This window comes from Entelurus aequoreus, linkage group LG12, assembly GCF_033978785.1.
Source record: "Entelurus aequoreus isolate RoL-2023_Sb linkage group LG12, RoL_Eaeq_v1.1, whole genome shotgun sequence".
NCBI lineage: Eukaryota > Metazoa > Chordata > Actinopteri > Syngnathiformes > Syngnathidae > Entelurus > Entelurus aequoreus.
Genome location: NC_084742.1, coordinates 15,691,245 through 15,706,018, shown reverse-complemented (window position 1 = coordinate 15,706,018; position 14,774 = coordinate 15,691,245). Strand labels below are relative to the sequence as shown.

At 41.9% G+C, this 14,774-nt stretch overlaps 1 protein-coding gene and 1 long non-coding RNA gene across 3 annotated transcripts in view; one reads left to right on the top strand and one right to left on the bottom strand.

Annotated features, from left to right (window-relative positions):
* LOC133661584 (uncharacterized) overlaps nt 1-14,774 on the top strand; it is an 89,576-nt gene that overhangs the window by 23,405 nt on the left and 51,397 nt on the right. The gene's annotated exons all lie outside the window — the stretch shown is intronic.
* Nucleotides 1-14,774, bottom strand: part of tmtc2a (transmembrane O-mannosyltransferase targeting cadherins 2a) — a 63,100-nt gene that overhangs the window by 17,781 nt on the left and 30,545 nt on the right. For both annotated transcript variants that reach the window (XM_062064872.1, XM_062064873.1), the window contains exons 2-3: nt 11,281-11,863; nt 1,533-2,340 (exon numbers count right to left, since the gene is read on the bottom strand). In XM_062064872.1, the coding sequence (XP_061920856.1) occupies nt 1,533-2,340; nt 11,281-11,863 (1,391 nt within the window). The remainder of the gene's footprint in view (nt 1-1,532; nt 2,341-11,280; nt 11,864-14,774) is intronic.

Here is a 14,774-nt window from a genome sequence, read left to right as displayed (position 1 = left end):
CACATTGTTCCGTTTTAAAAACTTGGGATCTCCCGATCAACATTTTTAGCCTGCAATCTCGATCTGATTTTTTCTGGCCTAAGATCCGATACTTGGGCAATAGATTATAGAAGTGAAAATGCTCTATAGCAGGTGACTAAAGCATATCTTATTAAATGTAACATTTACTGATATTGTTGTAAAAATATAACATTTGTGGTATTGAATGCTACATACAATTATTTTAACAAAATAAAGTGGCTAGTGCACAATAACTTAACAAAAGCTATTGACTCCCATTTCAATAATTTGAGGTTTGTCCTCAAAGCCTTCTTATATTCAGAGACTTACTCACTGACTATGTAAACAATAAGAAAAAAAAAAAAAAACATCTAATCACTTTAGTATAATTTCCATGTATATACTGACACTATACTTGGTATCGATATTATCAACATCTGGCCTTGTGGTTAGAGTGTCCGCCCTGAGATCGGTAGGTTGTGAGTTCGAACCCCGGCCGAGTCATACCAAAGACTATAAAAATGGGACCCATTACTTCCCTGCTTGGCACTCAGCATTAAGGGTTGGAATTGGGGGTTAAATCACCAAAATGATTCCCGGGCGCGGCACCGCTGCTGCTCACTGCTCCCCTCACCTCCCAAGGGGTGAACAAGGGGATGGGTCAAATGCAGAGGACAAATTTCACCACACCTAGTGTGTGTAACAATCATTGGTACTTTAACTTTAACTTAACCTAGCTCGATCACCCCTACTTTACATTGAAGCTGTAGTGGTTAGCATTTGGGGCGACGTGGCTGGATTGGTGAAGCGGCCATGCCAGCAACTTGGGCGTTCCAGGTTAGATTCCCGCATTCGCCATCCTAGTCACTGCTGTTGTGTCCTTGGGCAAGACACTTGACCCCCCTGCTCCCAGTGACACCCACATTGGTTTAAATGTAGCTTAAAGATGAAGATAATGGGTTTCACTATGTAAAGCGCTTTGAGTCTCTAGAGAAAAAGCGCTATATAAATATAATTCACTTCACTTCACATGCTCAGCCATTCCTTTTCCTCTAGTCCTCCAGTGATAATCACTCAATCAAAGTTTATTTATGATACTTGGAACAAACTTAGTTTATTTTCCACCATATTTATTATTTTTCGCCATAGTTAAGGCTTAAGGATAAATATCTTAGAAGCGGTTTCGCACTGTGTATAGACGATGCATTTGTTGCAGCTTGCTCTCAAATCCGAACCGGTGTTCTGGCAAGGCTTGCACCCTCCTGGAATTCATGCAACTGCTGCAAGTTTGTAAGGAATATGGAAATGTAATTGTGTCAGCCTGAGCGTGCATCTCTTTTGAAGGACTCTTTCACGTGAGTACAATCTTTAGCATGTAAAAACTAGAGCACAGCTGTGGTAAAGATCGTCTGGACTCAGCTGTTCATCAGCCATTCAGTTAAGAAAGGTAATTATCAGCCCCGATCTGATCGCAGGATCAGGACACCTCCAGAGAAAACTAATTTAAGACGCTAAAAAAATGGCAACCTTACCTTTTGCAGGGTTGACACTAATTCCAGACCTGTAGAGCTTCTCTTCGTTGCTCCAATCCTTGTTCCTTTCAATGGTTCTCAGCCCGTTCAGGAGCACCAGCCCCAAACAAAAACCCAACAACACGGCCTTGTGGCCTCTTCTCTTGAGTCTAACATACAAAGTTCTTGCACCGGTGGCCACCAGTAAACAGAAGCCGACACTGGGAATGTACAGAACCCTCTCCGCAATGACGAAACCCACGTAAAAGAACATGTTGGACGCTGGAATAAAAGGTAGCGATAGTAAGGCCAGTGAGAAGATCACAAGGTTTTCTGTTGGAGGAAGGGACATCCGAGGTGGATCAATGTGAAGTCCACCTGAGCCATTAAGAGTCGTCTTTGGTGGGCAAAAGTCAGTGTTGTGGTTCGTGTCAGGGGCGTGGTGGCCGTTCCCGTTGGCGACACATTCCCCATCCTTTCCTTTAGAGGTAGGGCCGTGGAAGGCGAACCAAGCCAGGAGAAGGAACGCACCGTAAAAGCTGAGCGTGTGAAGGTTCCTCCAGTCCACCAAGGACCTCACTAAAGGCACGGCGTCCATGGACCAGTCGAAACTGAGCTTATCCGGGCAGAGGAGCAGCCAGGCGTTGGCAGCCGGCAGGTGGAGGAAGGTCAACGCCCGAGTGAGGAGATGCGGGGAGTCGGCAGCAGGGTTGTCCGAGTTGGAGAAATTGGGAGGCTTGTTGCCCATCCAGTAGATACGGGCTGAGAGCAGGATGACGCCCCAGCTTGCCAAAATGCACAAACTCTGGAGAAGCTTCGGGTTCTTCTTCTGGAATGGAACACAAATCATGCAGCGAATCAGTTTTCAGGCAACATACGGTGTTGCCATATAACGACACAATAATGACTGAGTGTTGGATGATCCATGTATGATCCATTTTCAGTGGATTGCAAAGTGGGATGGGTACCTTTTTCACATTTGAACCGACACGTACCAACTCTTGCTACCTAGGAATTGATACCCATACTCAACGGTACCAATTGTCTGTACTTTTGTGTTCATACAACAATCGTCGCCATTGGTTTGTCAGTTAGATTGTTAGCAAAATAACTGAAAAAGTTATGTTTGGTTGTTCATAGAAACTTTCAGGAAAAGTCAGAAATGGGATAAGAAACAAGTGATTAGATGATTGATTGACTGATTCGGTTCTAAGTTCGGTCATTTGGTTCATATCAAACATTCTGTTGATTTTTGCAGTACCATGTAACCAATAGTGGAGAGGGAACTCGTCGACTCTTATTGGCTTTTGTTAGGGATATTGCCTCCATGTTTGATCGAGTTAGTATATGCTAAGAGCTGATCGTCCTGATCGACTTGAAATTTATCATAATCACATAATTTCCCAGCTCTACCTTACGTTTACGTTATGAGTCTAATAGAGTGGATGGCTGACAAAAGGGTGCACTCAATTTTTTTAATTGCGCTATAAACAGCTCAAAAAGTTATGGACGGATTTAACTTTTAGGAAATGTTCGAGATGGGAAAAGGAACAAGTGATTACATTTTGGGGCTGATAGGGGTAATTTATATTATGGTATTTTATGTTTTAGTTACAAGCTTCAACTTCTGTGTGTGTATTGGGGTGCTGGAAAAAATCGATTCACATCCAACTCTTGATTCTTATTGACAACACTACTGAATTTTGATACAGCGTACCTCCGCAGCCAAGAGTAGCTTGTGTAACCAGGTTTTATTTATTTACCAAATATACTGTGAGAATCGGTTTGAATCAACGCAATTCTCGATCATTCCTTGTTTGCTTTGTTGGCATGAAAAATTACAAAATTACTTAGGTACTTCACTACGAATACGCCTGTTTACCCACCAAGTGCTCAAGCCGTTACCGAGTCACCGACCGGACGTGAGGTCACGTTCAACAAAGGTATTGAAATTTGGAACCGTTTGATTTTAAGTGAATTGTTACCCGACAGATTTCAATCTGTACCAATAATAGTAACAAATTCGGTACCCTTCCCTATTTGTCAATCTATAAGCTGTACACTGACTACTCTACTTTCTATACATAAAAAAATGCTTGCTGCTAATTAGGGTCCATTCAGCAAAACAGTGGACTTCTCTAATGCGTCCATGTTTTAGTACTTTGGTGGAGTTGAGGTACTTCAGGGGGTTTTCTTGGGTGGAGTGTGCCTGCTAATCAGCTTAGAAGTCATTGTGTTGCCATGCAGATGCTGTTTACGTCTCATAAGAGCATTAATTCCGCCGAGGTCGCCTCTCACGCAACACTTCAAACCTCTTACTTCGTCGCCTTCTTGTTATACATGCTGATGAGCTTTGAGCTGATGCATGAACTCATGTATTAATTTCCATAGCGTGAACTTCATTAAGACACAGCCTCATGCAAAAATACCGTACTCGTAGCAAAGTACGAAGGTGGTCTCTGTGTGGCGTGATATAGACGGTATACTGTACAACATAAATTATATACATTTGTCAGACCGTAGAGTTTTTAATACTACCGTCATGTCTTAATAATGCATGTTGATGACAAATTCTAAATGTAGTATCCTTGCTTGCGAGCTCGTGGCTAACGTCCCTACACAGTGCAGCCACTAAATCACTAATCCTCGTCTCTATGGCGGCAAATCAACTAAAGTTTTTTTTACAGGTATCACTGGAGGACTAGAGGATGAGGAATAGCTAAACATGCTACACGACACACCGTAGGACGATATAAAAAGCAATGCTAACTGCTAAGCTAGAGCTCTTGATTGTAAAGAGAAGTGGTATAGTATATATAGTATGGTCGATACTACAGTAATTAAATCAAGACTTTTTATTATCATAAAAATGTTTTTGTTGTTTATATTAATAAACTCCAGGAATCAGAGCCAATAGTAGTTTTTTTATTTTCTTTAGTTATTTATTATAAATATTGTACTTTTTAAAAGGGAATAAGGTAATAATTCAAATAATCCTGTCTTTTTGTCTGATGACAATTGTGTTAAAAATGTAATCATTCAATAATGTTGGAAATTTGAAGTATCAGTATCAGCATTGGTATGATCAATACTGCCCCTGTAACTACTTGGTGGATGGATACCCAAATTTGTAGTGGTGAATTTTGAAAGCCACGTTTACAACAGAAAATAAACAGCGTTTAACTCTAAATTAGCAAATAGATTAATAATAGTTTTGAGCAGATGTAACAACTGGAAATGACACAATATGTTACCGCATACATCAGTGGCCACATTAGGAGCTTTTGTAACCTGTTTTACAAAAAGCTAGCATTGTAAATTACTTATATGCTAACTTTTTTTTTTTAATCATTTTTTACAGGTATATTCCTCAGACCATATATTTTGGCACCTAATGCATGTTAACTGTTAGAAATCGTATATGCTAACTTTAGCATGCTAGCTGTTTCTGCAAATTTTGTGGGTATACTACTCTGAGTCATATATGTTGGTACTCAGTGTATGCTAATGATAGTTGTTTTGTTTTTTTTATTATCTCATTTTGCAGATATGTGCCTAAAGATAATTTTTGTTACCTGACATTATCTGGCTGGTGTGCTAACCGTCAGCGTTTCAGTTCGGGTTCAGATTTTCAGCATCCATCCATCCATCCATTCATTTTCTACCGCTTATTCTCTTCGGGGTCTCGGGGTGTGCTGGAGCCTATCTCAGCTACAATCGGGCGGAAGGCGGGGTACACCCTGGACAAGTCGCCACCTAATCACAGTGCCAACACAGATAGACAGACAACATTCACACTCCCATTCACACACTAGGGCCAATTTAGTGTTGCCAATCAACCTATCCTAGGTGCATGTCTTTGGAGGTGGGAGGAAGCCGGAGTACCCGGAGGGAACCCACACAGTCACGGGGAGAACATGCAAACTCCACACAGAAAGATCCCGAGCGCAGCATCGAACCCAGGACCTTCGTATTGTGAGGCAGATGCACTAACCCCACTAACCCCGTGCTGCCATTCACATGCAATTTCTATCGAAACTGCATTTTAGCTCTATATAAAAAAAAAAGTTTTTTGTTCATATTGTTTAAAGTCTGGAATAGATTATAAGGATTTGTATGATTTCTTATGGAGGAAAAAAATGCTTTGGTTTTCGTACGATTCGGATCTTTCAGAATGGGTTGCTAAGAAAAACCCAAGCAGCACAGCATTCATGTTAGTGTGCACATTTCCACCGCGATGGAAAAGTAGTTGTCCATAACAAAACCCACGTTTAGGATTATGGTAAGAGGTTTAGCTCCAGCTCAGTTGTTGATTCCTCCAGATGAGATGTGGGGGAAAAAAACTTGAAAAGGGTCAACGGGGGCAGGCAGGAACCCCATTCCCCACTTCCCATCAGGATGCTCTTAAAAGCGAGTACTTTGACAGCTGCTACATAAACGGGTCCAACATTGGTGGCATTACAGTAGATGAGCCTTATTCAAGCCTTAACTGCTCTGCGTGTCCCTAAATTGTCTTTTAATTGCTGATGCTCTTGACTGTAATCACTTCTTAAGTGAATCAACGAGCACCAGGAGCGGCCTGCAGGTGCATTAGGCTTGTTTAAAGCAGCTTGTTTTCCCCCAAGATTGCAAATCAGTACAGATTTGCCACAGTTTGGCATCTTGTGGACTGAATACACGGCTTTGTTTTATCTTCAAGCACACTGGTTAATTAATTAGGAATGAGCATGACGCACTAAAGTTCCACAGAAGTAGATTGCAAGTAAAATAAACACATCATTTGGCTGGGGGGAGTCGTCCCCTTGAGGTGGTTAACCACAACAGATGATGCAGATCATTCATTAGCCTTACGTCAGGCCACAGAAACTAATGTTTGGAATGGTCTCACTTTGATTTGGAAGGATTTGAGCTTTTTCATATCTCCGTGCTGTGGTATCGTTGTAGTTTGTTGATGTGAACGAACTGCGACCACCACGTCTACTTTTTAACGGTCTCTCTTTGAACTTGCCTGTCCAATTTTCTCTATCCTCTGGTCTTATGAATTCATCTGTTGATGCGCTGACTTCATATGTATCCAGACGTATTTGATTAAAGAACTGCTTGTAACGCCCAAAGCCTTCAGCTTGAAAAAAAAGGAAAAAAAAGAAGCTGTCTTGTGTAGATGGGCCATTCGAGTCGCAATCTAAAATACACTTACCGTATTTTTCGGCGTATAAGTCGCTTCGGAGTATAAGTCGCACCGGCCGAAAATGCATAATAAAGAAGGAAAAAAACATATATAAGTCGCACTGGAGTATAAGTTGCATTTTTTGGGGAAATGTATTTGATAAAACCCAACACCAAGAATAGACATTTGAAAGGCAATTTAAAATAAATAAAGAATAGTGAACAACTGGCTGAATAAGTGTACTTTATATGACGCATAAATAACCAACTGAGAACGTGCCTGGTATGTTAACGTAACATATTATGGTAAGAGTCATTCAAATAACTATAACATATAGAACATGCTATACGTTTACCAAACAATCTGTCACTCCTAATCGCTAAATCCCATGAAATCTTATACGTCTAGTCCAGGGGTCGGGAACCTTTTTGGCTGAGAGAGCCATGAAAGCCAAATATTTTTAAAATGTATTTCCGTGAGAGCCGTATAATATTTTTTAACAATGAATACAACTAAATGCATGCATTTTTAAGTAAGAACAACATTTTTAGAGTATAATAAGTCTCTTATTCTTTTTAATAACAATGTTATTCTGAAGCTAACCAATAATAAATGAAATACTTCTTACCATTAATGCGACTTCTGGTGCTGCATGGTTTTGTTGATGGCTTTGTAGTCTGGTTGATATGTGGTTATTTTTAACACTGTGATTACCAGCGGAATTATTCATTACTTATCATGTTAAATCTGAGAGCCAGATGCAGTCATCAAAAGAGCCACATCTGGCTCTAGAGCCATAGGTTCCCTACCCCTGGTCTAGTCTCTTACGTGAATGAGCTAAATAATATTATTTGATATTTTACGGTAATGTGTTAATAATTTCACACATGAGTCGCTCCTGAGTACAACTATGAAAAAAAACTGCGACTTATAGTCCGAAAAATACGGTAGATTGATGTCCTTTTGCCATCTCCAAAAGTGTTTATTGAACCGTCTCAGGCAACTTGATTTTCATTTCGTTTGGAGTAACAGGACTGAAAGTAACCACAGCGTTAAGATCTGGCATGGGCGCTGTTGGTCTGGACCCCAGGATGCAGAGACGTCAGATAAAGTGCAGGCGAAAATGTATTTTAATGACAAAAACACAAATGGTGCACAGGAAGCATTGGGGAAAGCTATGGCATGTTGAGGTACGAAGCGAAAATGATGCCGAGAGAACAGAGCTGGCATAAGAAGTAGCCTGATTGGCAACCAGGGACAGGTGAGGGAGCCAGGGCTCAGACTAAAGAGGTGGTGGCAAATTAACAAAAATAAGAGCGCTGGACAGGAAATAAAATTAAATACAAGAAACTCATCATTTTCAGGCGAGATCATGACTAAGAGTGAACATAGAATTAGCAAATATATGAAATATCGTCACAAGGCATTCATGCTAATGGATGATAACACTCGGCACATTACAGTGATTGAAAAAAAACTTGAGTTTCTTCCAGCTGCTTCGCCAACAAACACACCATCAGCAGCTTAGTCATATTTTCATGGATAAATGTCCTCTGTTTGGATATTATTTTTTACATCCTTGGCCGGCGTTATCGACTCACTCTGCTTCAGTATGGCGCAGACTAGCAGTGCTACGCTCCAACTGCTTCACCAAGTTAGCTAGCTACACGCTCTCTTGTCTTTTTGAGGATTTATTTCTGTAATTCAATGAATATCATCTCACCTCTTCTTCTCAGCACTGTCCTTCACACTCACTTTTTTCACACAGTTAACTAGCGCCGACCTAGCATTTTGCTTCAGTTCGTTGTTGGCCCTAAAATGTCTGCTTGTGCCACTCAGCACACTTCCACGGTGCACTAGTTGCTGCTCTATGGTTAATGGAAACACGGTTAGAACTACTCTGATAAAGTGAACTGAACTGTGATTGGATAGAACATGTAATTTAGGGTAGATGTAATGTTGCTGTCACTTTGGGCTGCAGTATGGGGCAGTATAGCTCGGTTGGTAGAGTGGCCGTGCCAGCGACTTGAGGGTTCCAGGTTCGATCCCCGCTTCCGCCATCCTAGTCACGGCTGTTGTGTCCCTGGGCAAAACACTTTACCCACCTGCTCCCAGTGCCACCCACACTGGTTTAAATGTAACTTAGATATTGGGTTTCACTATGTAAAAGCGCTTTGAGTCACTAGAGAAAAGCGCTATATAAATATAATTCACTATTATTTTCAGGGAATTTCACTGCAATATTGCAGAGTGATCTGGAAGAATATTGCTTTCTCTTTTTTTTTGTAGACTGCAGTGAACACCACACCCTCCTTTGTCTCCGTCTGTCCCATCCTCCACTCTCCACTCGTCCTACCTTTCCTCATTGGAAATCTCATCTCAGTCTGATTAGGGAGTAAATGGAACGCTGGCAGGAGCACATCTGTGGGCTCATTTGCATTTCAACACCGAGACCAGATAACGAAAAGGGAAGTGAGAGCATAGTTTCCCACTCTCGCGTCCTTCGTCCCCTTTTGTGTTCCCAAGCTTGGCTTCTCGACACGTCTGGCTCATTATCGAGGAAACAATTGGTCTCCGTGGCCGAGCCCGCCGAGTAACGAGCTCCCCTGCCAAGATAACCGTGACTGGGGCCTCACACGGGCACTGGAGCTGTGATAAATGAGCCAGATGTGGTGGACGGATGGGGGTGGGAGTGGTGGGGACTAGGACTGGCATGGCTGCCAGTGAAGGATTTGTCATGAAATCTTCCAGACTTCGTCACAGTTTGGAACAATAGAGGACAAAAAAGTTTCCAGATTCCCAGTTTTTTCCTTTTGGTGCAAGGCAGCAATCCACCATCTTGTTTTTTTAATACATTGCACCTTGCAATGTATCAAATGAAGACCCACTTGCCTCCAAATTTGCTTATTTTTCTTAGAATTAAAGTACAGTAGTACCTCAACTTATGAGTTTAATTGGTTTTATGACCGAGCTCCTTACTCATAACACTGGTATCTCAAATCAGCGCCGCTAGTTGAAATAAATTAAAATCAATTTAATCGGTGCTTGGCCCCCCCATAAACAGTAGAATTTTAACATGTAACATGCCTTTTAAGAAGAAAAGCTAACTTTTAGATCAGGGGCCGTACTTATCAAGCTTCTTAGAATTACTCCTAAGAAGTCTGCTAAGAGTTGACTTAAGAGTAAATAAATTCTTCGCTGAAAGCTGCACTTAAAAGTTAGTTATCAAGCGTCTTACTCACACTTTCAGCGAAGTGTAGGACTGAATCTTAAGTGTCACACTCAGAGCTGAATTACGACATTACTATGTGCCGTAAACGGAATTTTAGGTGACGTCATTTCTGTGTCCATAGAAATGACCAATCACGGAAGGGAATCCGTTGTCTAAGAATAAAGAAATATCTTGGAAATATTTAATTGGACAATGGGAGTGTATATTTTGACAATAAACTACAAAATAATACAAAACAAACTAGTCCCCGCCGGCACTCACGCTACCGCTCCCTCTCTTCTCTTCTCTCGCCCACACACTCACTGACGTCACTCACCTCACGGCCACACACATACGCTACTGTCATAACATTTTCTTTCCAATTCATTAATTAGGCAACTAATTTGAAACTGGTGTGGGTGGCTCTATATATACTAGCCCACTGCAGCCACATGCAGAAATCAACATGGAATCGAAAAGTATTAAATCTGTGACAAAAATAATACCCGCTCTGTCTAAACGATACCGTTTGATCAGCTGCTCGTCATCAAACAAATCCAGGACATCGTTCCGCTCCCTGAATGTTCGCGCACGTCTCTCTCGCCTCAGTGCCATCCCCTGCTGGCAACTCCTAACCACTTAAGACACCTCTGAAGGTCTCTTAAATATCGTGGAGAGTAGGAGTGATTCTTAGACTTAAGAACGTTGATAAAAAGCTTTTATTCTTAAGTTTGAGAGTAGGACTAAATTTCGCAAATTCTCAGGACTTAAGTGTAAAATGGCACTCTAAGAAGCTTGATAAGTACGGCCCCAGAAATATTGTTTGAAAATCTATACAGTAGAACAGGTGTGCCAAATTGATTTTCATTGAGGGCCACATCGCAGTTACGGTTGCCCTCAGAAAAAAATAACTGGACAACAGTGATCATAATCAGCTCATTTTTAAATGTTGCTAATGAGATCAAAAATAATTATTATTTATTAACACACACAAAAGTGCCAACAATTGGTACCATTGAGATTACATTACATTACCAATTCCCAGGTACTGGGAATTGGTAATGTATCGGTTCAGATGTCAACAGTACTGTACTTATTCCTAGTCTTCATGCTGCTTAGCGCATGGACAAGCTATCTTGTTAGCGACGAAGACTGTCTTTATTTCATGCAAACATAAAATGATTGTTCAGGATAAATATGTCTTTGTTTGTAAACTTATTAAGGAGCACCATGATAGAAAAACACTTGTCAAAGATCCTTTATATGACAGAAGAGCTCTGCTAATTAACAGCTTACCTAATTGCACCCCAAATGAAACGCAAACAAGCAATTTCCGCACCAGCGCTATTAACTAGATGAGGTTTTGGGGTGAAAAAGAAAAGTTTATTTACCTTTCCAAGCGGGAGCAGGAGCGCTTGACGAAATGTGAGCCTGTGGAAGACAAAGAGGTCGTAGACGGCCGACACGGCCAGCACTGTCACCCCTTGCTCCTTCCAAAGCATACTCGCCGTCGCCCCCCACAGGCTTCCCAGCATCCACACCCGGCAGCCTAGTCGGGTATGGAGCGTCGCCCGCAGCCCACAGTGCCTCGCGTAGCAGAGAATAGACAGAAAGAAAAACAAGGCGGCGCCCACGTCAGCCCTCCCCACCACGCCGGCCACCGCCTCCGTGTGCACCGGGTGAGTGGCGAACAGGAGACCGGCCAGCAGACTCCACAGTCCTCCACCCAGCAGGGGGCGACTGAAGGCGGTGAATGCGGTTGTGACCAAACCGTGCAGCGCCACATTGAGGAGGTGGTAACCTCGGGGATGCAGGCCATGGAGGGCGTAGTTGAGGCGGAATGAGAGGGTGCAGAGCGGGCGGAAGGACTTGTGGCTGCCGCTGTGGGTGAGCAGGGTACCCCAGAAGTCGTCGTACAGGATGTTGGTCCACGGGGTCTCTGGGAGGAGGTCCTGGTTAGTCTTGATGGCTCGGCTAAGGATGGAGAGGAAATATTTGTTTTGTGTTGTGTGTTGTCACATGTTATTTGCAAAAGGTAAACTTGGTAGGCTACTAGGAGTAAGCAGCTACACAACAGCGATGCACATAATAGCAGACAAGCTAGGCATACGTAAAAGGTGTCCTTCATTGAACAATAGTGCAGTCTAAAACAGAACAAGTATCGAACAATTATAGTTTCATATTACAGTACTTACACATACTGTACAATGTCTCCAAGGCAGAAACATATCAGAAACTATTCAGTAACAAATAGAGATGTCCGATAATGGCTTTTTTGCCGATATCCGATATTCCGATATTGTCCAACTCTTAATCACCGATTCCGATATCAACCGATACCGATATATACAGTCGTGGAATTAACACATTATTATGCCTAATTTTGTTGTGATGCCCCGCTGGATGCATTAAACAATGTAACAAGGTTTTCCAAAATAAATCAACTCAAGTTGTGGAAAAAAAATGCCAACATGGCACTGCCATATTTATTATTGAAGTCACAAAGGGCATTCTTTTTTTTAACATGCCTCAAAACAGCAGCTTGGAATTTGGGACATGCTCTCCCTGAGAGAGCATGAGGAGGTTGAGGTGGGCGGGGTTGGAGGGTTTAGGTGGGTAGAGGGTAGCGGGGGGTGTATATTGTAGTGTCCCGGAAGAGTTAGTGCTACAAGGGGTTCTGGGTATTTGTTCTGTTGTGTTTATGTTTGGGGCGGTATGGCGTAGTGGGTAGAGCGCCCGTGTCAGAAACCTGAGGGTTGCAGGTTCGCTCCCCGCCTCTTACCATGCCGTTGTGTCCTTGGGCAGGACACTTCACCCTTGCCCCCGGTGCCGCTCACACCGGTGAATGAATGTTGAATGAATGATAGGTGGTGGTCGGAGGGGCCGTAGGCGCAAATTGGCAGCCACGCTTCCGTCAGTCTACCCCAGGGCAGCTGTGGCTACGAAAGTAGCTTACCACCACTAGGTGTGAATGAATGATGGGTTTTTAGCATGTAAAGCGACTTTGGGTACTTAGAAAAGCGCTATATAAATCCCAGTTATTATTATTATTATTATTATTATGTTGTGTTACGGTGCGGATGTTCTCCCGAAATGTGTTTGTCATTCTTGTTTGGTGTGGGTTCACAGTGTGGCGCATATTTGTAACAGTGTTAAAGTTGTTTATACGGCCACCCTCAGTGTGACCTGTATGGCTGTTGACCAAGTATGCCTTGCATTCACTTGTGTGTGTGAAAAGCCGTAGATATTATGTGATTGGGCCGGCACGCAAAGGCAGTGCATTTAAGGTTTATTGGCGCTCTGTACTTCTCCCCACTTCCGTGTACCACTACGTACAGCGGTGTTTTAAAAAGTCATACATTTTACTTTTTGAAACCAATACTGATAAATTCCGATATTACATTTTAAAGCATTTACCGGCTGATAATATCGGCAGCCCGATATTATCGGACATCTCTAGTAACAAACGTGTCCGCAATATTCAACTTACTGCATCATTAATACAATGAATTATTGTGGCCACTAGAGACACATAGTGGCCACAAAAAGACAGCATATATCCATTCCAGAAGGTTAATTATGAATAGGTTAGTGTTTTCCATACCTACTCTTGTTCTCTGTTGGACTAATTTCACTTGATCGAACCTTTTTAACATTCCAAACTACAAAATCATGAAAGTATGAATGATTCCTGCTGATATTGTAGAAATTCAATTAGCCAATACCTAAGGTCATGGTATCGTATCGTATTGGTAGTGAAAATGTATTAGGACACCCCCAGTAGATACATGTTTGTGTAGTTCATTTAGAAAAACGTAAGGGGTTGCTTACAGCCGCAACTGTTAATGCCATCCATCCATCCATGTTCTATACTGCATACCCTCATTAGGGTCGCAGGTAAGCTGGAGCCTATCACAGCTGACTTGGGCGCGAGAGGCGAGGTACACTCTCGACTGGTCGCCAGCCAATCACAGGCCACATACAGACAAACACACATTTACACTTAAATTCATACCTATGGACAATTTAGAGTCTCCAATTCATTTAACATGCATATTTTTATGCAAAAGAGATCATGCAAGCTCCGCAGACGTCCAAGCCACTAGGGCCCAAGCAATTCAAAGGATGCAGGGTCATTTAAGTAGTTTTCACCTTCAAAACCAGTACAATGTATAGATGTTTTTTCAAAAAACTAGAGAATGCAATTTCGGTGGAAATTTTATGTAAATGCTGAAAAGCCAAAGCGGACCTGAAATGCAAACAGTTAGGACGCTGGACAGATAGCATCAAGCAACAAAAACTATGAGCAAATTGAGTAAGAAAAAAAAAAAAAAAAGAACAAGCTAGCTTGCAAACATTTAGCAATAACATGCTTACAGTTAGCGTTAGTGAAATACCAAAATGTCTAACACTAGGGTGTAAACCTGCAAAATTAGCTAAAAAATTGCTCGCATGCTAAAATGCTAACTAACAAGCATCAAGTACTGGAATATACTACTCACAGGTGTGTAGCTGGAAAAAAAAGTATTCAAAATGGTAGCATACTAATGTTAGCATGCACCAAGTAACAATATGACTGAGGTTTACACCTACAAAATTCGCTATAATATAGTTGGCATACTTATGCTAGCATGCTAAAAGGTATAAGTCGTCAAATAACAAAATATTTGACGGTGAGGTGTATACCTGCAAAATTAGCAAAACAAATTAGCTACTGGCCGCAAATGGCCTCCAGCAGGCACTTTGGAAACCCCTTTTCTAAACTGAGATTTGAACCTAGCTCTTCCAGCTGTTAATGTCATTGTTTTTTAATTGGAGGCCCTGGCAAATATAGTGGACTCTGTAAATAACTGAATAGAGGTGTTAATTGGCACATTTTTCAGAA